At 39.3% G+C, this 22898-nt stretch overlaps 2 protein-coding genes and 1 non-coding gene across 6 annotated transcripts; all 3 read left to right on the top strand.

Annotated features, from left to right (window-relative positions):
• Window positions 1–623: 623 nt before the first annotated feature.
• On the top strand, window positions 624–2844 carry LOC135934259 (probable RNA-binding protein 18). Its single transcript, XM_065475867.1, has 5 exons — window positions 624–844; window positions 1220–1322; window positions 1521–1732; window positions 2328–2410; window positions 2471–2844. Exons 1-5 carry the CDS (start codon window positions 830–832, stop codon window positions 2688–2690), a joined length of 633 nt encoding a protein of 210 aa, XP_065331939.1. The 5' UTR covers window positions 624–829; the 3' UTR covers window positions 2691–2844.
• A 4181-nt stretch (window positions 2845–7025) lies between these two features.
• On the top strand, window positions 7026–18860 carry stai (stathmin). Of its 4 annotated transcripts, XM_065476556.1 has the most exons (8): window positions 7026–7179; window positions 8925–8966; window positions 9841–9890; window positions 16505–16677; window positions 16732–16923; window positions 17038–17190; window positions 17355–17504; window positions 17649–18860. In XM_065476556.1, the coding sequence occupies exons 2-8, from the start codon at window positions 8953–8955 to the stop codon at window positions 17748–17750; spliced, it is 834 nt and encodes a 277-aa protein (XP_065332628.1). In that variant the 5' UTR covers window positions 7026–7179; window positions 8925–8952; the 3' UTR covers window positions 17751–18860. The 4 variants fall into 4 exon arrangements, with proteins under 4 accessions (XP_065332628.1, XP_065332636.1, XP_065332620.1 ...); XM_065476564.1 differs by lacking the exon at window positions 8925–8966 and having other exon boundaries at window positions 7029–7179; XM_065476548.1 differs by lacking the exons at window positions 7026–7179; window positions 8925–8966; window positions 9841–9890 and adding exons at window positions 13019–13125; window positions 14988–15071.
• Window positions 11712–11783, top strand: TRNAD-GUC (transfer RNA aspartic acid (anticodon GUC)). The gene has a single exon. It is a non-coding gene; the product is annotated as a tRNA-Asp (tRNA).
• Window positions 18861–22898: the final 4038 nt, after the last annotated feature.

The raw sequence follows: 22898 nt of genomic DNA, 5'->3' as shown, positions 1-22898 counted from the left end.
GCAAGGACAGAAAAATTAAAAGACACATTTATCTGTAGTTGCACATTAACCGAAGTTGCAATATCAGTAACATAATGGTGGTGACTCAAATAGTAGATAGATACATATCATATCCATACTCCCAAGCAAATATGTACTTCGTTCATGCTAAGACAATTAAACAATTTTTGTTAAGTGGCCACTAATTGAGTCATGACCATAATAAAAAGCAATTAATATCTAACAGAATAGAATAAAAAATAATATCATTGGTGGTTATCGTGGTTATCATTGTGTTGATGAAGAATCACGAGACCTTTCGATCCTAAAATTTTCTTTTGTAGGTGCGATGTGCAGTTTTGTTTTTGTTTTACCCTTTAGCGTCAACTTAATTATAATGTCATTGTGTAATGAAGTGTCGAGAGGCTACTAGAACACATAATTTAGATTGCCATCAAAATACATACCCAAAAATTGTATGATAATCAAATCTTCAAACTAAAAAATGAACGGGAGACAGGCAGATCTCGGTGTCTGTGTGGCTCTTTGTTGTGAACCTTGTTAAGTTGGTAGTTGAGCGATCACATGTTTGGTTCTGGCCAGGTTCTGGCTGTGAGCTGTGAGTCGTGTAGAGGGGAAGGGCCATCTCGTAAAACGAAAAACAACAACACAAGACTGACAGAAGAAAACGAAACTAACATATGTACATAAAGCTTTAGCTTTAAATAGCCTTATAGCCGATTTTATTAGGCCAAGACTAAGAAGGCCCAGTTTCGACTTAGGTGTTGTATAATTAATATCGCGCTTTCATGGGCACTTTTGAGCGCAAGAGCGAAGTAAAATCGCTGAAATGAGCTACAAAGAGGTAAGGTTAAATTCTCGCAATGTTTAATTCATTAAAATGGATAAAAAGAAATCGAATTACAAATAATTGAAACCTCAACCTCAATACATACATACATAGGCTATTAGAGAGCATAGCTAATTTTATGGGTGTGCTTCAGGGGTAGGCTTGGGGTAACTTTTAAGCTACATAACTAGCTAATTTCAATTCTCCCTATATATATATATATATATATATATATATATATATATATATATATATATATATATATATATATATAAGTAAAGTTATTACATAAATTACAAAATGGACAGGAGGATTGTTGAAGGCGTTTCAATGCCATGTATTTTCCGTCTCGTTTGACTTCCAATCCTTAATTTACCTTTGTGTTTGCAGGAATTAAACAACCAACCTCCTTTGCCATTAGAGCCTCTACCCAGGGGCAGTGAAGATGAACGCCGATTGTGGATTGGCAATCTGGACCCCCGAGTTACAGAGTAGGTACCATTTTTAGATGGTCAAAGAATTGCCAAATAAATCAAATTTTTTAGTCTTGTTGGTCTTTGCTCTATTAGCAGTGCAGAAGGCACAGTTGTTCTAAATCGCACTGCCCCACTTATTTTTTTATGGAAAATCACATAGTGGTTATAGGAAGAGGAACAGGAGTTCTAATAATCTTGTTTTTTCTGTTACTGGTTTACTTTACTGAAACTGCTGCAATCCTATGGTGCCATCGAGAAGTTTGACCTATTATTCCACCGCCAAGGCCCCTTGGCAGGCCAGCCGAGGGGCTATGCATTCATCACATACAAGTCAATCTCTGAGGCCTCCCATGCCATGAAAGCATTGCATGGGAAACTTGTCGGGACCAGAACCATCACTGTTCGACTCGCCACCAGTGTTCCAAAAGTAATTTTGCGTGTGATATCAATGTGGCATAGCCTTTCTCCAGAAACCTTTGACAAAGGGTTGGGTTTTTTGCATAAATTTTTGACAGAGTTTCATTGTGAGGAGTTACTGGGAAAAGGCGCTGTAATAATGATATTATTTAATATCATTTTGCGTAGAAAAAAATAAGTTAATTCAGTCCTTTGATATTAAAAGCAGGGCTGGGCATGCGAATAACTGGTTTTTAGCACATTCGGTCATTTGCAGTTTTTTGCGGCTAGTTCCTACCAGGTTTATGCAAACAAATTTTTCCACTATTGAATTTTGCCCCTTTAGCTCACTCGCCAACTTTATGAGGCAAAATTCTAATTATTTTTGTTTTAGAATGCTCAAAATATAATTTAAAAATACTAAACGCTGTGAACCATAGACATTCAGTTACCGTTAAATTTGGTTTTGATGGCAAAAGTTGTCAATTTCGAGTTTCTTTAAACAAGTGCAAAAAAGGCACAGAACTGGTAAAAAAACACTGTTAAAAAGTTATCCTTTGCTGTCTACCAAAGAACTGATTAAATGAAAAATAAAATAAAAATCTTTCTGCGTTTGACTATTACAGGAAGATTTAGAGAGACACAAACCAGAGATTCTTATTCCGGCTCTTTCTGGTACCAAGACCAAGTCAGACGAGAAAAAATCAAGGTAGGATTTTATATTCTAACTAGGTCCTGTGAGTATTTATCAAATGTTTTTCACTTTCAGTCCCATGACTAAAATACAAGAGATTGAGGCAAAACTGCAAAGAATGCAGAATTCTTCTCAAGCCTTCAACTTAACTGCCACAGCCTCAAAGCCAAAGATAGCTCCAAAAGGACCGCTGGTGGTGCCAGGAATGGTGCTATACAAGCCACAGCCCCAGCTAAAAGATAAGGCAGCTCCATACAATAAAAACGACCGACGCCATCACCGGCATCGTAGATAACTTAATTCGTGTTCTGAAACCGTAATCTCAAGTCTAATTTTTTGGACGTTTTTAATACTACTTAAATTTAAAAATTACTACTAGGTTTATAGTGTATGCAACGATTTAGAAAAATGATATTTAAATTAAATAATGCTGTGGTGAAATATGAGCAAACCTGGTATTATTTCATTTGCGCGTAACTGGTTGAAACTAAAACATAAAGAGCTATATAATTTTGCAAGCAAGATAAAGTATCGCGTTGGATTTGCTGCGCCTCCATAGTGGGTAAATGCGCAGAAAAAAATCTGGTTTACTTGCGGTGAGGAGCTTTTACAATAATTACTCTCATATAATTAATCAGTCCCACTTCTTGACATTTCATCAGCCACTTTTCAAACAAAAACAATAAGAGTGTATTCAATGATAAGTCACTAGCATGGCTGTATAAGTATTAAAGATGCGTGGGACTGTTTTAATGCTCGCGCACGACCGTTGAGACGGTTGCGCCTTGCGACTTTTCTCCGGCCAGCGTTTTGCGTGTTATTTTATCTTTTGTTCGTGAGGCAGTAGGACAGTATACAGAGTATGAGTCACCAGCAGCAACGGCCGCTTGTCTGCTGTTTGTTCACCTTGCCTCAAAAGAGAGAAAGAAAGAAAACGTCGAAGAAGTGCGTCTCTTATTTTTACAGTTGATTTGCTCTGATTGATGATCGCAGTAAAGGAATATATTAAAATAGTTGGCATTGACTTGAAATACATACTAATTCATTTTAATATATTAGTCCAATTAAGAGGAAAATTTTTACTTGGATTTTTATTCCTCTGTCAAGACTGGTGCCCAGTACATTCCGCCGATTTTATTCTTTTGGATTTTACTTGAGGTCTTAAGCCGCGAGATTTAAGGCGGCGGCTGGCGGGACCAGCTTAGCTGAATTTTTTGCCTGGCTGAGGTGGCTGGCCATTTTCACCGGTGGCTGGCGCAGTTTAGCTAAATTCACGGCGGTTGGCGGCTGCCCACGTGACCCAAAATTTGCCGGCTGGCGCGGTGCAGCACGGCTGGCTGAGACTTCTACATTGTATTTGTCGCAGAATAATTTTAAGCAATTTTTCGAATTGAAATGTATCAACGATTACAAGTTTTGAAGACAACTCGCTTTTGTATGACGCAAAGAGAAAGAAAAGCATGTCTTGAAAATCTATCAATTCTTTTCCTGATTGTTCAGCAAGTGCTTTTTTCAATGCCTTATCCGGCGGCCAGAACAGTTAATTTGCTAATTTCACAACAGGTCGCTGCATGGAAATTAAATTAATCACTCTCTTGTCTATGTGTGCATTTCCCAAGTGACGCAAGCGTTGCCTTCTTTATTTCTTGCCTCTTATCGGTCTCCTTCGCCAATCTTCTGACTGCTTAAATTATACGCCACGAGTTTATATAGTTAGTTTTGGTATTAGGGTCGCCGTTTAAATGCTTCTGGATTTAAAAGCAAAAGTTAATTGTCTGCATCGAGTGTTTGACCATGAAACGTGCAAGCTGTGTGTAACGCTGCGCGTCGACCATCTCCTCATTCTTCTGTGAGACGTGCGATAATTTTTGCGCAACCACTTCTTCGGTTGGTGTTGCTAAGTACACGCGGTGTGTGTGTGTGTGTGTGTGTGTGAAGCATAAGGCGCGCAATAAACCACCGCACACAGACTGCGAGTAAGAAGCCGACATGCACCGCTGACTTCCTTGAAGTCACGGCGGCACATTATTGCACTCTCCCAGAGGAGTCCTCGAGAATTGGTTTTCTGAGTATCCTTCAATCTCTCCGAATCCCTCTAATAAACATAAAATTTGATTGGTTTAGTGCTGGGTTTCAATATCAAACATTTCACTTAATTTACAAAAAGAATAAGAAGTATAATAATATAAAGTAAAATTATAAATTGCAATTTTTCTCTTTCAATTTTATAGTAATAATTACAAAGCAACAGGAAGGTAAAATATATCTTCGAGAGAATTGCCATTTTCCATTTACTATACAGACAAAGAGGAAGGCACATTTATTCTCTATATTTTTCAGATATCTTCAAAATTAAAAAAAAAACGATTCCGCAGCCTATATAGCCGCCTTATTCTTTTGCGTGTGTCTTTTTGTGTTTGTGTGGAAGAACTTGCGCATTATTTACTGTTTATATGGGTGGATATCGCGTGCGACAGGACAAAATCGTTAGGATAATTAGTTTGGCGTGGTGCCTCTCTTTCTCTCTCTTCCAATATAGCTCACATATGGTGGCCCCACGGTTCGTTCAACTTTAGCAACACTTTTGCCCCCTTTATTGGCCTTAAGAACAGAGTTACACTGCAGGACCGGAGAGAGAGTTGCATTAAATTACGGCCTCTGAATCAGCTTGGATGACAAAGTAGATTTTAAAAATGAATCAGACGCGCAGACAGCGCAACCAGAAATCCATTACGTCGAAAGCGTGATTTCTAATGCGCGTCAAATTTCAAAATAAATTTATATTTTGTGAAGCACAAGCCCCATTGAGTAATGCTGTGTTTAACAAAATATAGGCCACATTAAAATTTAACAGTGACAAAAATCGATAAAATTTTATTAATAATAGTTTTCCGGAAATTTTGTACAAAATCCTTTTTACCTTGTTTACGTGAGATACTGTTTAAAAATTAGGAAAATGCTCACAATTTGCCAGGTTGCTGTTTTAGTTTTTGATATAGTTGGCACAAACTAATCAAGCTGTCTCCCTACTGCAAAACCACGATTTATTTCACAATTTAGTGAAATTTAGTTCAAATACGCAAACCATTGGGTATATTGCGACGAGAGGGATCAAAATCAAGCGAAAAATTAACGGTTTAATTTTTCGAAAAATTGGGACAAATCTGAAAATCAACGGTTTCTCGCTTCTGATTTTATTTCTGCGCCTAATTAAATAATTTGGGGGGTTTCTTTCTCATTCACGCTATGAAAAGCATATTGTTGCGGCTGGACTATTTTTTTGTAAATGCCCGAAATATTTTTCAAAGAATTTATGGAAATTTACAATTTACACGACCACCTGCGATGAGCCTACTTCAAAACATTTTAATTCCATTATTAAATTAGAAAACCAACAATAAATATTTAAATAAATAGGTCTATGCGCTGTCCTGATTTAATTGTCACCTCTAGAGCAAGCACACCCTATATATGCAAATGAGGCGATCACAATCTTCGTGCATTTAATTGAACTGACAATTTATTGACAGCACTTTTTCTCCATCTATTAGCTATAGCACAGTTTCGCGATACTGTACAACAGGATCCAATAATAGACTTAACAATAAGTAATGATTTCAAACTACGAACTTGCATTATAGACTCTGGGAAGTGAAGAAAAGCATTTTATTATCCTCAGCTGCGTGCGAACACTCGTTACTCCGTCGCTTTTATTTTAATAAATATAAGGCTGTACATATTCTTCTCGCAAGTTGCTCTTTCCTTATTTAGCGAGTGGACCGACCTACACTCGGCGGCTTCTCGTCTCTGTGGTTTAACCGTCTTCTCCGCTCCACAACGACTTGCAACGGCCGTTTTGAACCCACACACCAACGCATTCCTCTCTCGGAGGTCTGCTCACAGTTTGATGAATTGGAACCATTAACGGCCAAATCATTAAAATTATATGTGCGTATGTGCCTCTTCGAGATACATCGCCTCTAATGCAAACGCAAAATTATTATCATTATATATTAAGCTCGTAATTCGCATTGCTGCATGGCGTTTGATTTTGTACTGAAAAAGATCTATCCGCACAAAATATATATGATTTTTTTGGTAATCAACTGATTTTATTATCACATAACAACACAGGAAATAAAATATGCCAGATTGAAACTTAATTCTAGTAAAATTATTATTTGATGTAAGTTTGATTTTACATGTCATACAAAAAAAGTGGATTAAATACTTTTGTGAAGAAATTTCGTTAATGTGTGGCAAACTTAACGCAGTATATGAAAATACGCATTTTATGTTATTTTGTTTTCAATTACGTTATAACCTTGAGTGCATTTTGAATTGTGTCAAAACGAAAGCTAAACATGAAAACACTTTTCTTGATAATACCACCAATCAAAAGAAAAAAAATGAATTGAAATTTAATACTTTTTACAATTTACAATTTTATGTTTAAAATTCCATCCGCGATTTCTAGTGAAGATTGCAAACGGATAGGAACTTTCCAGCACAGTGAATTTGCCAAAACGGTTCAAATTCATCCAGTCGGCGGCAACGAGGCAGCTCTGACCAATCAGCGGACGGAAACAGCGGGCTCTGATTGGTTGCTGGGTCTGCTTGACAGAAACGGCGGAGTTCGAGTAAGGGGATATATAAACAAGACGAAAGCGAGGGAAAGCTGCTACACAACAATCTGAACTTGACGCGTAAAAAGCGCTCCTGCAGTCGATTGTTGCACTTGGACGTTCGTGACCGAACTTTTTCCACTCGCTTTTCGTTTTCTGGTGAGTTTGAATTCATATTTGTACTCTTTCCATTCCCTTTTCTGTCATGCCTGCTTGAAATTCCGGAAATTCGCAACCAACTCTTGTAGCTCGGTTTGTTTTCACTTTCATTTTGAATTCGCACCTGGGCGTGTGTTGTCAAGGGTTGAAATCGACATTATGGCGAAACCAACTCGGTTCTTCACCCTGCTAAAATTATTTTCCTCTTTTGCTTACGTTTTCGATTGAAAATAGTTGAAATACTTCCCGCATAGCAACAGGGAGTTGTTAAATTGTTAACGCTTCTTTCCCCTCGCTTTGAATAATAGAATTGAATTTTTTACACATAAGCACACTACAGTATTGCACAATTCGCTCGTTATAAGCGTTGATTTGCTCCGTGAATTCGGCAAAGATAGCTTTCATTATGGCTACGGCTTCCTGCACACCGTTTCCTTCAATTCGCGATAGCATGTTACTTGCTTTGCTCCTTGAGCCCGATGCGCGAAATTGCGCAACCCTTTTGTGCAGATGCTTAATTTGCTTTGCACCAATGAACGTTAAACTCAGCATTTTAACTTTGCACGCTTCGAGACGTGATTATTAAATTTCTTAACGCAGATTACGCAATTTTATTTTGCCACTTTTCGATCATTTATTTGTTTGGATGGTAAAACAGTCTGTTTTTAAATGTTTTTTCTTTCTAACTTGAATAGTTGTTAGTAAACTGACTTGATATAAATATATATGAGTACTCCAAAACCCTCTTAATATTTTATTTTCTTGAAAATTAAAGATGGAAATTAATTAAAGACAGTTCTTAGAAGCCCGATTAATTTTTTTGATTATTGGACCGTGTGAGAGTACAAAAATGTCAAAAATGTGTGCTTTTCGGCGAGCGGCGCGTGTAGCCGTTATCGATTTGGCTGCAACCCTGGTTGTAGCGTTTTTCGTTCGCACTGCTACTGCTACAGGGTGGGGCACTGACCTTCTCCAGCTGCACGCGCCCAGCTGTCTGCCTGAAACACAGACACAAGACGCCAGACAGCCGCTTTTCGACTCTTATCCCGGCCGTGTTTCAAAAAATCATTGAGGAATTATGCAAAATCTAAAATTCAACTGTTCCTCGGGCCTGATTTCATTATGTAACTCTCACCTAGAGATAAACTGTTGAGCTAAATTTCACAAACAATTAACCAAATGAATTACTTGTTATAGTCAACAATGCTAAATGTTTAAAACTGTTAGACTGTACAACGCTTGTCACTAAATTTCATGGCCTAACTAATTGCGTAATTGTTTATTGTAACTTAAATTTATCTCCCTTGACTCTTGCACAGTACTAATCTGGCTAACTTATTAATGAATTACGCTTGAGGGGCGTCCAGAAGATTTAATTAAGTGAACTGAACCTTATTGCTGAAAAAAACAGTAACTTACTTAAGCGAGACCTTTCTGCTCGGTGAAACAAACAAAAGTTTCACTTGCGACCCTCTGTCCGCAACAGATTATGCTGATTTTGTCTTTTCGGCTCGCTTGGATCAAAGGTGAAAGCGATTATAATAGGGCTAGAAAAGAGGAAGCGCTGAAATTATCAGCGGAAACGCGTGCATTATTTATTTTTTGGTTCGAGTGTCGATGCGCACGCGATTTTACTTCCGCCTTTTGCTCCCCGCTGCGTGAATAATTTAAACACAAAACAGAGTTGCGTTGCGATTAAATTATTCCCCTTAACGTTTAATTAATTTTTAATTTTCTTTTTATAGTTTTTTTCTGGAAGGACAAACCCGGAAAATGGGCAGTCTCCAGTAAGTGTCCCTTCTGCATGTTTTGCTTGCTTGTGCTCAGTTTTTTCGTGTGTGAAAATCGAGTCCGTGGTTTTTGGCTGTAACATAATTTTGGAATTTTCTAAGCTATGCTCGTCTAATTCCTTCTGGTGATATTCGTGTCAATTTGATTTAAAAAAAAAACATCCCATGTATTTGATCTGAGTATTTGAGTGAATATTGATTTAAAATCGGCTCATTTATATTTTTTGCTGGTAAAGCTATAAATCTATTGATATTTTCCTAATTTGAGTTAGCTTTTACTATTTTAACCTCCCTTATTGATGATATGTGTGCATGAAACTCTATAAATTTTTCTTGTTTATTGGTTACGTATGTTGCAAAATAATTATCAAATTCAAAATACTGCTTTTTATGTTTTATAGAATTAAATTTATTCTAAATAAATAAACCCATTTTACTCTACACATCCAATTTCGTCCGGAAGCCGCCCTTTTCGTGATTGGACGTGCATTTATAGTACCAAGCTCACTTTCCGGCTGTAAAGTGGTAATTTTTTGGATCGAGTTACACCCCTACACCGGCAGATGAGTAATTGCAGCAGCTGGGAACATTGCGGAGAGATAAGTTTTCGCGTCGTACATTTGGGGTGGCCGCGGAGGGTCGTGCTCGGGATTCGAACCAGAGGCGTGGCCGTCTGCGTCTGCACACCCGCCGTGCAGAGAGGCGACTGAACAGCGGCAGTGCGACACACGTTCATCCCTTGGCCAAATACACCCTCCTTTACTCCAGCTGGGGGTGAAACGGACGGAGAGGGCCAAGTCCATTTCTTCCTCTTGTGCCGCTGTATCAGCCGCATCCACTAAACTCGCGCTCTGCTTTCTTTTGCTTGCAGATCCCAACCAGAACACACCGAGCCAGACACCATGACCCCATCAGGTGATCGTGAGTACCTGTTTCATTTTTTTTGTGTCTATAGGGTTTTGTCAATTTCTGATTCGTTCTATCCATTGAAATTTCTACGAGTGATTCAAGGGAGTATTAGAGGTTAATTAGACTTAATAATCCATCAGCTCAACAAAATATTAAACCCAAAACCTTAAAAATATGCTAAATTATAGAATTATCTTTAATTTTTTGCGTTGATAAGGCATTAATAACTTAAATAATTAGTAAAATTAAATTTAAAGAAATATTAAATATTTCTTAATTCAATTTTTAAACAAATTTGGTTGGAAAATTTTAAAAAGTATTCCTCTTTATCCGAGACATCCGAGAGCAATAAAAAATGCTATATTTCCTATTCCTGTTTGCGACCGCAAGTAAGCCACAATATTTATCGCATTGATTCGCATTCACACTGAGCCATCGAGGCGGATTGTGCAGTGAAGTGAAATAAATTCTCCAACTAGTACTCGTGGCCGGAGAGTCGATCCCCTTGGCTCCGTAAATTTGTTTGGAAAGTACACGATCCGGTACGAGCGATGCACTTTTCCCGGCTGTTTGGCGTATCGATTTATGTAACATGCAGTTGAACCGACGCCGCACTCGACTGGCGTGAATTTTCCCGAATTCAGGAAGTATAATAATTCTGCGCGGACGGCGGTTGCATGACTCGGTGATTTTAAAGCAATAAAACGTGGTCGGAACAAAGAGAATTAAGATAATTATCGGCGTTCTGCGTACAGGAAAAGCAGCGCTCTCTTTTATTCGCTTTTTACCATAATGGGAGCGAATTTGAGAAAATGTCACCGAGCCGAGTGAAAAGGGCGACTTTCTAACACAGTTCAAGTGGCAGTTTTACGCGGTTTTGTATTGATTTTCACCTCGCATTCATTACTTGATTGTTTGTGAGCCTCATGAAGTGAATAGAAAACCGCCGTCACTTTTCTTTCACTCTAAGTTCGATCATTTTTATCCCAAAATCGATCCCGTGGCTGTGGCTGGGCAAGACTAGACATGTGTTCATGAAGAATTCATGGCGCACGTGGCTTCACCCTTCATCCCAAAGTTTGATGGCGTGATCGTCACCCATTCAGACTCTCAAATTAGAATAACTTTTTCTAGTTTTCGTATTCGGGAAACATTTCAACTCCACCGTTACTTGAACCTCAAAGAAGTAGATTGCGTTCCAGGTCTCGCGTGCACCATGACCCAGACTTGCCGGAGCCAAGCGAGTCACGCGGCAACCGGTGCACCCCTGGCTCCGCCCCTAAATTAGGCTCTGATAATTCACAAAAGCTAACATAGGCGTCGTGCAAATGCGGGAGAATGTTATTTCAATGTTCAAAAACTCATAAAAATATGTTTTTAATTTTACTTTCAAATTTTAGAACTGAGGTTTCCTTATTTTTATATTTTTGAAACGTATAAAAATAATTTTAAAAAATAAACCATACAATCATAGCTGGCAGTGAGTTTCAAAACTGCATCTAGCAATCTGCTCTCCTAATTTAAATTTAGTGACCATTAGTTCTTTTGTCATCATGCGTGATGTTGATGGCAAAATGTGAATTGACGTTCTAGGCTCTTTTATAAGGCATTTGGTGGCGCAAACGTTTAGCAGGCACGGCCTTCCTTTACCATGTGCAAAATGCACGTGCGTACAATTAAACATGTATGTGTACATAATACCGAATCTTTCCGGTAATCTCTTAAGGCGTACTCGAGGTCACATCATGCGTTGCTCTCCACGTGCTTCTGCGCAAGTTCGTTACAAAGCGGAGCTGCCAACAAAGCGCGAGTAGTTGCTCACATCGTACCAAGTCCTCGGTAGTATAGTGGTCAGTATCCCCGCCTGTCACGCGGGAGACCGGGGTTCGATTCCCCGCCGGGGAGACTTTTTTCATTTATGAAACGAATACAAAACGGTTAGATTTTTATTATTGATAATTTATAAATATTAAATTTTAATTTTCTGTCCGATTCATTGCAGAAATAAAATTCCTTGGGTGTTACGCTGACAGTAGTATCATTTTTAACCTAAATAATTATTTATTATTGCTTAGTTTTAGTTAATATAAGAGATTTTTATAAAATATTATGTTCCATACAATTTTTTACTGTCGGTGCCACAGCAGCGAGAGGCGGAAAAGTCCGCAGTGATATTATCGTGTCTGACTTTTGCGTTCATGCCGCTTGTCTTGGCAGAGTCCCAATTCAGAAGGCAATCAATATAGGAAACAATTAAATGGCTTGTTTGTCATCAGATATTTTTTTGAAGGTATTTTTTACTTGAAAATGTTTGTTTACCTTTTATTAAAGATAAGGCTGTTTGGGATCATTTCCTCAAAATATACGATATTTCTTTAGGAAACCAAATGGTCGTACTATGTTTTTTCAACGTTATAACGAATTTTAAATCAAGTTCACACTTGTGGAATGAGATAATAAGTAGCATAAAAATGTAGAGATAGTAATATATTCCTGGAAACAAGAAACAAAATAAAAAAGTTATTTTCTGTTTTGTAGGTGAAGTGGCCATGTTTAGCTTTTGTACACTCTAAATTTGGATGACAAAATGCATCAATATAATAATAAAATTATAAAGCTATCAGAAACGCGATTGTTGTTGCTAACGTAGCATTTCCAATATGAAGGACAACAATGTTTTACGCGGTAATGCGGGTGGCGGCAAATCGTTTGCTATCGACCAAAATTCATACGTTTGAAATACAGTTACGCCGCATTTTGAGTAATTGAATTGTAACCTATCAATTTTAAACCTTTGCATAGTGCTAATTACTATTGAGGACTTATTAGCATCTCCTGAAAAAACAAAACTATTACTTTCTTTTAAAATATCCTCAAAAAAGGCACACGGTATGATTTCAAGATTTAATTGAAGCAAAATAAAATATTATTTTTGAACATTTATTCTGCTGTCATCGAAATCATTTAATAAATTTACCGGCGTGCTTCCCCGTGTAGTCAGCACACGCGTTTTCCTACGGCAAGGTAGAAAGCCTTCGGGGTCGGTTTTTTCGAGGGAGTATCGATTCCAAGATGCAGAAGGGTGGGGCAAAGGGGATGCGGTGCTCAGCAGTGAGCAGCCCTTTGCCAGTCTGGCTGCTGTAGTCGGCCAGTACAGTACGCAACCAGACAGGCAGCATGATCGTCGAACTGGTTAAGAGGTCGGTGCTGCAGTGCTTCTGCCACTCCTGCCGGGCGCCCCTCGCAGGTATCGCACCCTTTCGCGTTTCCGCCGCTCCCCCGGTTTGGGCTTAGCGAAATTCGGCCGGCGCCGATACGGCCCGCCGGCATAGTCACGTACTGTCTGGCGCTATTGATTGCTTCACGCTGCCAAATTGTTTTGCATTGTCCTTCGAACGTGTTGGTCGTTTTCTGCTTTATTATTCATCGAGAAAATAGATTCGAGAAGATCTTTCCCATATTTCCTTTAATAAATATTCCGCTCTTGCTGCTTTGCAAAGAAATGCAATCTCCAGATATCTTGTAATACCTTTTTTGGATTTTATTTTTCTTATAATTTCACATTAATTTTCTAAACCAAAACTCTTAACTGGGCTCTTAAGCAAAATACGTTTCGTTAAACTTGCCTCTCCGCTTGGCCGAGATTTAAACTTAAACTTCTCGCGCCAGCCGTTGGCGAAGCACTCCAGATACTTGAAAAGCGCACCAAAGTTCGCTCTGCATTTTCAGCGGATTAAAAGGCACACCACCCTTTTCATCCTCCAACTAAGTACTCCCATGTTTGCACTTTGTCTCCAATTCTGGCAGCGGCCTTTCCGTGTAATTAAAAGTCAGCTGACTAGAATGCAAAATTTCTCGTATGCAAATGTGGGGGAAACTTTCATTTGCACCATACTTCCCTGCCCTGGTCCAACCGGCTCAACCAGGAGCGATAAAATTCGCCTTCCAGGTGTTTCCATGGCAACGTAGGGTTGTAATGCTGGCTTTTTTCTTAGTCAGCTCAGAGGGCTGACTTTTATGCACCTCTGAGGTTTTCATGAGCAACGGACAAGTCCATTTGGCGCCAGTGCCGATGATTAATCAAACTGGAGTCGGTACATCTATACTGACGTCATAGACTCATTGATTATTTTTTTTCTTTAAAAATCAATTTCCATATCAGTATTTTGAATCTATTATTCTTACACTTTTGGTTTTCAAAAATGATGAGAGATTTTAACTGTTTCATAATTTATAATCGTTTTTCTGCTTTTCAAATAATTAAAAAGAATATTACAAAACTGCTCCATCAGAAAACAAGTTTTGGAGTTGACTGGTAAAAAATGTAAGAGAAAGATAACAAATAAAGCCGTGAGTAGCATCTGGTGCCGGGCTGATGCCGGTCGTTGAGGGGATGAAATTTGCGACGGCGCCACGCCCTGTTTGTCTCGTTGTGCGTATGTCGCCCCCCGAGAGTCTCGGTGAAACCCTTCCAAAAGGGCTCTCGGCGGCGAGCGACAGACGAGTTTCTAAACGGCCTTTGTTAGCTGGTAATTAACGCTCATTAAAGCCGCCTGGGCGCGATGAATGCTGCGCTCCTGTGCTCATGCATTTTGTATCAACTTGCTCGTGTGTACCTGCGCGCTCACTGCATACTGGCCGTTTGCAACATTCAACAGTTTGCCCCCCGACGAGCGCATAAGGAAAAGTCTTTTGACGGTGAATATAAAAAGAGCAACTAAAATTGCGGCGGCGGTGCCTTTGAATCATTTTTTAAATCTTCTCTCGTGTGAATTCGTAATGCTATAAGGATAGGGAAATAAATCACGAATAAATGCGCCCAAGGACAATGCAAAAGTTTCTTTCGAGCCTATGACGGTTGTAAAAGCATTCATTTGTGAAATTTTGATTTATTTTATGTATTGACAGATGCAAATAGAAATTTCACGCTAATAAGAAACATGCGGTGGGATTTGTTTTCCAATTTTTTCCAATATTATGATAAAACCGATCAGCTTTTATTTTGAAACAGCGATTTTCCACCCGTGAAGCAATCAAAACAAACTTTGCCCAGTCCAAGCGGGTTGAAGCCCCTTGCTTTTTTAACTAATCCCCGAAATGGACAAGCAGGGTCACGGCGAAGCGTTCCTCTGAAGAAGCCGAAGAGCGGTCGTGGTGGCGGCGGCGGCAAGAACAAGAAGGTCAAGTTCATCAGTAAGTGTTGTCTAATCAGCACGAATCGATGTTCCAACTTCATTATGCGTTTGGCCGATAAATTCACATGATTTATCGGCCAAACCATGTATTCCCAGGCGAATAAATTTGTGGTCACGAGAGACTTGTGCGACATTGGCATGACCAATGGGTCTCTGCTCGCCGTAATTATGTATATACTATGTATACGTAATATTCACGGTCTTTCCCGAAACTAAAAAGCGAGTCAAGGATAAAGGGGGTAAGTAATGTGCACCGCACGGATGAGTCACGGTGCTGCGGAATGAAAAGTGACGTCACGCGGCCCCAGTGCAGACTCCGTGGCGCCGACCACGGGATCGATAGTCTCTCTTCTTATATGTTAGACCGGCGGCGGGTGTCGTCTTGTGCCATACATGGTGATCGCGACCCTAGACGCGCTCCCGGCTCCACACCCTTACAACCCCAGCACGTGGCTCGCTGTATTTTGGTCGCACTCCCATATTTTGGGCCTCTTAATCATACGTTTCTTTTGAAACTGTTCAACTTGACTGCATTGCCAGTCACGAAGGCAATTTCAGTTTTCCACTCAAATCGTAATCGTACATTGCGTGATAGAAGTCCTTCTCAAGAGTAAAATCAGAATATCTCAATCGTGTAGTTTTCAATTTAAAAATTGCATGCTGCTGCAAGTTACAGAGATTTTTTTCTCTTTGGTATTTTATTGCAAATGTATTAGTATTAAATTTTGCAAATTTTACGAATAATTCAGAAACGTTTCAGTTCAAACTCGGTGCTCTCATAGCATGTATTCCACTTGTGTCGTATTAACGAGTTTTCCGTATTTTCCGGGCTTCCAGCCGGTGTTAATGTGCTACTGGTTGATTCTCCCGAGCTGCCGGCGAGCGAGCAGGCCAGGCGCAGGCAGGCAGTCTGGCACCCGGCGTGAGAGTGCGTTGGTTTATTAGCGCGAGGGGGTGGGTTTTAGTGCGGTGCAGAGAAAGGCTGGAGCCACGGGTATTGACCTAGTCTGCTGGCTTTGGGGAACTCCACTCGGTGGTGTGGCCGCCTCTCCAGCCCCACATGCACTAACGCGCTGCTTCTGCTCCGCCGTCAATCAATATTAAATTACAACAAACTTAATTCGTGCCAGGGTGTATCCAGCTTCCTCAATTGCCACCGGGGAATGTGCCAATGGAAATTGGCTCCAAACAGATTGCGCAAGCTTAAATGGCAGGAAGCCGTGTTCTGTGGGGGGTCGTAAAACTTAAAAGCGACATCTCGGCACTCTAATAAATGCCAAAGATGCGCCAGAACATTAGGACCATATTTCACAGTCTTTTAATATTTTAAATCGTTGAGCTGGTGGATGTTTTCTCAATTCCTCTATTTATTTACTAAGTTTTATATCTGGATAAAAATCTTGAATTAAAAATTTGAAACCTTTTTTGCAGCCACTGAAATCCGCTGCCAGGAAGAGTCCCGCGGTGGTCTCCGCTATGAAGTCATCCTTGCTGATCCTGTGACTGACACCCCTCCTAAGCCCAGGCCAGTGTCTCCTACCGCCAAGACTCCTGACATCGAGTCCATCACCGAGAAAATGATCGCAGCTGAGGAGAGGCGCAAGGTTTGTTTCAACAATACACCTTTAATCAGTGAATCAGTCTTACCATTTTTCCAGACTCTGGAGGCCACCAAGCTGAATGAGCTGAAGGCAAAAATGGGCCGCATTGAGGAGGCTGCTAAGAAGCGCGATGAGAAGACCCAGGAGTTCATCAACGCCACCAAGAGCGCTCTGGATCAGAAGATGAAGATCCACACTGAGAAGCACGAGGAATTCCTTGGAGATCTCATCAGCAAAGTCAAGGATCATGTAAGAATATAAATTTATAAAACCAATCATTGAAAATAGTATTATTAATTTTATTACGCAATTTAATTTTTTTCTGATGTAAGATAAGTTAGTTACAATAAAATTATTTTGCAGTTGGAAATCGTTGACAAGCACCGACAGTCAACCACCGAGTCAGGAGACAAGATGACTGAAGAGGTCCGCAACTCGCTGGAAGAGAGGTTGCGCACTGCCTCTGAGCAACGTGAAGAGCATCTTAGGAAGCAACTGGAAAGGCTGAAGGAGCATGTAAGTTTTGGATAACCACGTTTTCCTATTATATATTTTATACTGGCTTGAACGTAACTCGGAAAAGTAGAAAGTAAATTGCAAGCAGCACAATTGGAATGCGTTGTTTTTTTGTTGCATTTTGTGTGCATGTGTGTGATTTTGTATTGCTGCACGGTTATTAGGCTGAGTCATGCGCCCGAGTGAGGGAGGACAACAAGCAGAAGCTGGAAAAATTGCAAATCATCCAGGAGCAAATCCAAAGCAAGCTGAAGGACGCTGAGAACCGCAGGTCCATCCACGAGGAAAAGCTTAAGTCTAAGCTGGTCGAGCATGTGAGTATTTGCTAGATTTGTGCTTGTGTGTGCTTATTTTCATTTGTTGATGACAGAAATTGTAAAGTTGCATGCTGGACATAACTTGCAAGATCAACACTTGATTGGTTTGCAGAAGTAATTGATGTTTTGCTGTCTTTGTAGGAGAAGCGCTGCGAAATGGCTCGTCAGAAGCGAGAGCAGCTGCTGCTGGAAGGCAACCAGCAAGACATGGAGAAGAAGACCGTCACCGCTTCTTCAGGATAGGCGATGGACCGGAGGCCAGCATCCCTTCTCAAACTATTGACTAACATTTCGTTTCCCAACTCACCAGCACTAATTCCTTGATTTGTAACTAGAGTTAGGTTTTACTTTTAGATGGTGGTCACTGACCAAACTAATTTTCGGCGCAAAAAAAGAACCAAGCATGATGTCAAGTGAGTAAAGTGTCGATTTAATGTATGTACGTGAAGTCTCAATAAGCGATGGATGAGCATTTCCTAAGTCGTCTCCGCAAATTGTCAAAGTAATGTGAATGGAAACCCTTGCAACAGGTTGTCTCTGCTTCTGGGAGCAACCAAAAAAGCTAACATAATAACTAATGGCTTCGTCACACAGGTTAAATTGCTGCTTTTTAGACACGGTGAACGCTTTTTTGGATAAAAAAAGAGGGATACAGAGACCAAAGTAAACTTAGATGCTGTCAATTGCCATAGCAGGACGAGTTTTCTTGTGATATGTACAATTGGTTTGCCTTGACTTTTTTAAATCATTAGAAAAAGAAACGACGAATCAAAACTGTTTTGACAGAATTTCTATTGTTGAAGTGCCATTACGTGGATAATGATTGAAGAAACGAGGTGAATCGAATGATAAGTTTAAAGCACAGAGAAGCAAACCTTTTTGCATAAACGGTAAAATTTACATGTCATATCAGACAAAAACCTTGTTAACTAAAAAGCTCCAGCTGCTGAGGCTGGACATCGAACATTCCTCAATTGAGTTTCTCAAATTGCTCCAAGTAAATGTGAACAATAATAATTAACTAAGTGGCATTTGTGAAGTAGCAATGGTGGTCTATATTTTTGCAAACGTAACTTTTTTCCGTGGCTGTCGTGGAGTTTTAGTATTTTGCAACTATACCTATGAAATGGTTTTTAGGTTTTTACTCATCTACCGTCTGCTTCACCTGTGAGTTCCAATTGTGTGTTTTAAATAATATAATTGAAGAAAACAGTTAATATGAAATAGAAAAGATACTCTCTTACCGAGTAAGGTTCACAGCAGCATAGCTTTTCATTAGATGGATAAGTAACTTATGGAAAAATAGCCGTTCGTTCATTGTGAGTCAAATAAAATATCACTAAATATACAAAACTTTTTTGTTTCAATGTCCACTAAACCTGAATAAAAGCGAGAAAATTGTTCATAGCATATCATCACTTTCAGCAAAAAACCAAAAGCAGCTTCCTGTGAAATGTGCCAGTCTTATGCTGCCACCTAACTTGCTTCTACTGAACCAAACATCATAAAATACTCAGTGTCGATGATGGTATTGCATTCTGAAAGTTATACTAGAACCTAATTTTAAATTTAATGAAAGAATGCTGGACAAAGGTAAAGCTTCACTGTCTTAATCAATGATATTGGTGCAAAACAGTGCAATATTTTACCTTTATCTTATTTATGCATTTATGTGAGTGGTTTCGAATACAATTTAAGTCAAATAAAAGTTAAAATTTAACACCCGTTGCTTTTTCATGAACTGCAAAAATAATTCTACACTATTTTATGTTAACATTAACAACTATATCTATATGACCTGCCGTACAAGACCGCCGTGCAGGTTGCATACCAATTGAATTTTTGTCACAGTCGGCCAATTTAACTGCATCAATGTCAATACACACTTTTGGAAACATGAAAATTGCTTTAAAATATTGCGCTGGTGTCTGAGAGTGGCATATATTTAGAGTGATTTTTTTTAATATTCACTCTAATTGATTATGGGGGAAACATTTAATTCACATTTCGCTGTGGAAATGGCGATTGCTCACAAATGAAACGCAAATTCGAGTGTTGCAAAAATCGCTATGAAATTGATACAACAAAAGCTTTACAGAAAATTCTTGAAAATTCTTATTACCCTTACTTGAAATGCTTTGTAAATATGAGAAAACTGCTAAAAATTTGCCAGGTAGCTGTTAAAATTTGTGAGAAAATCGGCTCTAAGCAAACTTGCATGCCAATCTAACGGTGAGCACTGTCTCCTCATTGAAAATCACGATTTATCTCTCTAGAAGGGAAATTTAGCTCATAATTCACAACAAGAGGAATCAAACGAAAATGTATTACATAATTGAAAAACATTTAAATTTCAAGAAATTTGGCAAGAGGCTGAAATTTAACTGTAAGCCCTAATTTGACTATTGCACATTGTTGACACAATTTTTCAAGCTGATATGTAATGAGATCATCTGCGACTTTTAGCAGACAATTAATCAAAATAAATTTCAATCATTGTCATGTATCAATCCACTTTAAACAAAATTAAAATTTATTTGCTACTCCAATGGCAAATAAATACACAAGGATTGAATGTGAACCTTAAAATTTGAAATAATTGCAAAAGAAAAGATGCATCGCCCTAATATGGCTTATTTTCATTTATTAGTGTCTAAAAAAATAATTAAAATTCCAAATTCACTTGTTGAATACCTGGCTAGGGTGGAGTTAAAATGATAAAACAACCTTTGGAATAAGGTCCCATGTTCATATTTTTCATCTTTGGCGTCGAAAAGTGCACTGCCTGCAAGGGGTGGTTGAAAACTATAAATTTTCCCGGGATTGAATTGAAATGAAAGGGCGAAATGTGGCGATATCACAATGACTAAGGAATAAAAGGCATCAGCGACGATAGGCGATTCCGCTGAAGTGAAAAGTTTTCAATCAATTAAGCGTTCGTCGGCAAGATGACATGTGTGTGACTTGACAAGTTTTGCGTGGCGGGTGGGCGTTGATGACGGGGTCGCTTGCGAGTGTGCACTCGACGCGAGTGAATATTAAGAGAGATGCGTCCGTACATCTTTTGTGCGCGCGCGTATATGTCAATTTATGCATATTAATGAACTGCTCCACTTATCGCGCTCTCTCGGTCTTCGGTGCAGGCTCTATTTGTTTTTATCTGGAGCAAAAGCCACCCCTTGGGGCGGAAAGAGCAAACGCCACCAGGGGATGAACTCTCGAGGAGAGGGGTACGTGTATGCGTACGAAACAATATCACGCAAGTTTCGCGGTCGGCGGTAATTAATTGGATTGATGCAAATACACCGGATCGGAACTCCCGCCGCCGCACTCATGTGTTTGCTTTGCTGCAGCCGCCGGTATGCAAATCGACCTTTGCTCTGGTTAAATACCTGTCATGCGTGCATAATTCGCATTTCAGATGGCAAAACAATAAGACCAAATGTATGCTCAAATTGGATGTTTCACTCCAATTCAAAATTTTTAGTGCAGTGTGATTTGAAGCAATTAATTTTTTGTCAGTAATATTTAACAGAGTTTAAAATAGGAACAATAAGAAAAAATATGCCAAAGGAAACATTTCCGTTATTTGCTGTTTTTAAAATTTGGACGTTCTAATCTCAAATTTGGAAACTATCTACAGCTATATGTATGTAGTAAAAGGTTGGAAAAAGCGACAAACTTTGATTTAAATAAAAAATATTCACATTGACTAGATTGTGCTAAATCAAAAATCTTATCAAATTCGGAAAGCTGATAAAATTTGCAATTAAAAATATTTCCCTCTTCCCAAAAGCCGTTTGAAAAGATATTTCTACCTACCAGGCAGTTTTGCGGCTTGCGGCCTGCAAAAAAATGAAATGACCAAAATAAAGTTTGATTTTATCGGATTTTATGAAAGCTTTACTAACAGAAAAAAATTAAAACGCAAGCACTAGACGTTACATTCGAATTTCCCAGAGCACGATTCCTAATATATCATTTTTTAACCCGGGCAAAATCACCACATGTTTAAGTTTAATAGACGCGTTCTCTTCGAAAGTAATTCTTGTCAGTCCTCCAATTTTCGCAGCCTTAATCATGAAATCACTCTGATTTTTATAGATTTAATATATTAAAGCTGCTTTTTGCCAACGAATCAATTTCTAGATCGCAAAGATCCCGTTTAATTGCTATTTTAAAAAAATTGTACATATTCTGTGCAAAGAAAATACAAGGATATTTAAGGGCTGCCTAGACTGCCATTAAATATTGAATTTTAAAGGCTTGAACCACGTTCAAGCATCTTTTTCCAGCAGCTTTCCAGGCAATTTTTGTTCACCTAAATGACTTTTAAGTTAAATTAGCATCGTGATTTGTCTACAAATTGCAGGACAATTTTCATATAAGAAAAATCGCATAGATTTTTTTTAGGAATATACTGGAGATTTTGTGCTTCTTTCTTGTACGCGCATATTCCGTTCGCAACAATGCTAGGAAATATATCGCGGAGCAATTGGCAAAATATCTTGTCAAATTTGGTGCAGGGGCGAGATGCATGCGAGGAAGGGGGTGGCTAGTGCAGCCAGGGAGCGGGTGAGGGTCGACGGATCCGATCGCGGGTGCATGCTTTATTGGCCTCGATAAGCGACATGAATTGCAAGCGGGCGCGCAATGGGCATAAAAAATTTATGAAAAGGAGCGAGCGGTAAAGTGAACTGCAGCAGCGCGCAGCTGAGTTATGAAAAGAAGCTGTGCCGGAGCCAGGAACATGACGACCATGTGCCGGAATTGCCTTTGGCCCCAGCAGCACTCACACATGGCCTCGCACGTTGGCCCAGAATCGTAAAAGCGCAGATTCGAATTTATTGCAGTCTTACTTTGGCTCTTAAAAGCAGATTTAATCCGTTTGTTGGCACCAAAGGTATAATTTGTTTTGTTACTTTATTTTGAGGCAGGATATTTATTTATTTATTTTTCTTATTATTCTGTTAAGTCACACGTTCTCAAGCAAGTTTTTATATCGAGCGGAAGTTTTAATGAAAAATTAACCGTCACTTGAGTTGCTCTCTTTCACGAGTGCAGTGTAATAGATAAGAGAGCAGCAGGGAATGGCAAATTACTTTTGATAGAGGTGAAGAAGCGAAGTAAATTGGCCAGAAGCTAGGCGGTGCACTCTGTACTTTCAGGCCGTAAAAAAGAATGGGTGCGCGCGGGATTTTAGCATTGAAACGATTATTGCAGCGACGGCGTTGGAAGGAGACGGCAAAGAGAAAAAGTATCTCAAAAGTCGCCGCCACTGCCGAGACAATTCAAAGGCAGATAGCATCAGAAAGGGGCGATTTATTTTTTTACTCTCCCGCACAAGAAGCTTTAGAAATAATTTTGAAGCGTTTAAAGGCGACACTTAAA

This window comes from Cloeon dipterum, chromosome 1 (genome assembly GCF_949628265.1).
Source record: "Cloeon dipterum chromosome 1, ieCloDipt1.1, whole genome shotgun sequence".
NCBI classification, from domain to species: Eukaryota; Metazoa; Arthropoda; class Insecta; order Ephemeroptera; family Baetidae; genus Cloeon; species Cloeon dipterum.
The sequence above is the reverse complement of the archived record's forward strand: the minus strand, read 5'-3'. Positions and strand labels throughout refer to the sequence as shown.

Excerpts from the sequence above, each read along its gene's own strand:
- LOC135934259 (XM_065475867.1), top strand. Across the intron at positions 1,323-1,520 it reads GGACCCCCGAGTTACAGAGT|TTACTTTACTGAAACTGCTG; the intron begins AGGTACCATTTT and ends TCTGTTACTGGT. Across the intron at positions 2,411-2,470 it reads TCAGACGAGAAAAAATCAAG|TCCCATGACTAAAATACAAG; the intron begins GTAGGATTTTAT and ends TTTCACTTTCAG.
- stai (XM_065476548.1), top strand. The coding sequence starts at position 13,056 with ATGATCGTCGAACTGGTTAAGAGGTCGGTGCTGCAGTGCTTCTGCCAC. Across the intron at positions 16,924-17,037 it reads TCAGCAAAGTCAAGGATCAT|TTGGAAATCGTTGACAAGCA; the intron begins GTAAGAATATAA and ends ATTATTTTGCAG. Across the intron at positions 17,505-17,648 it reads AGTCTAAGCTGGTCGAGCAT|GAGAAGCGCTGCGAAATGGC; the intron begins GTGAGTATTTGC and ends CTGTCTTTGTAG.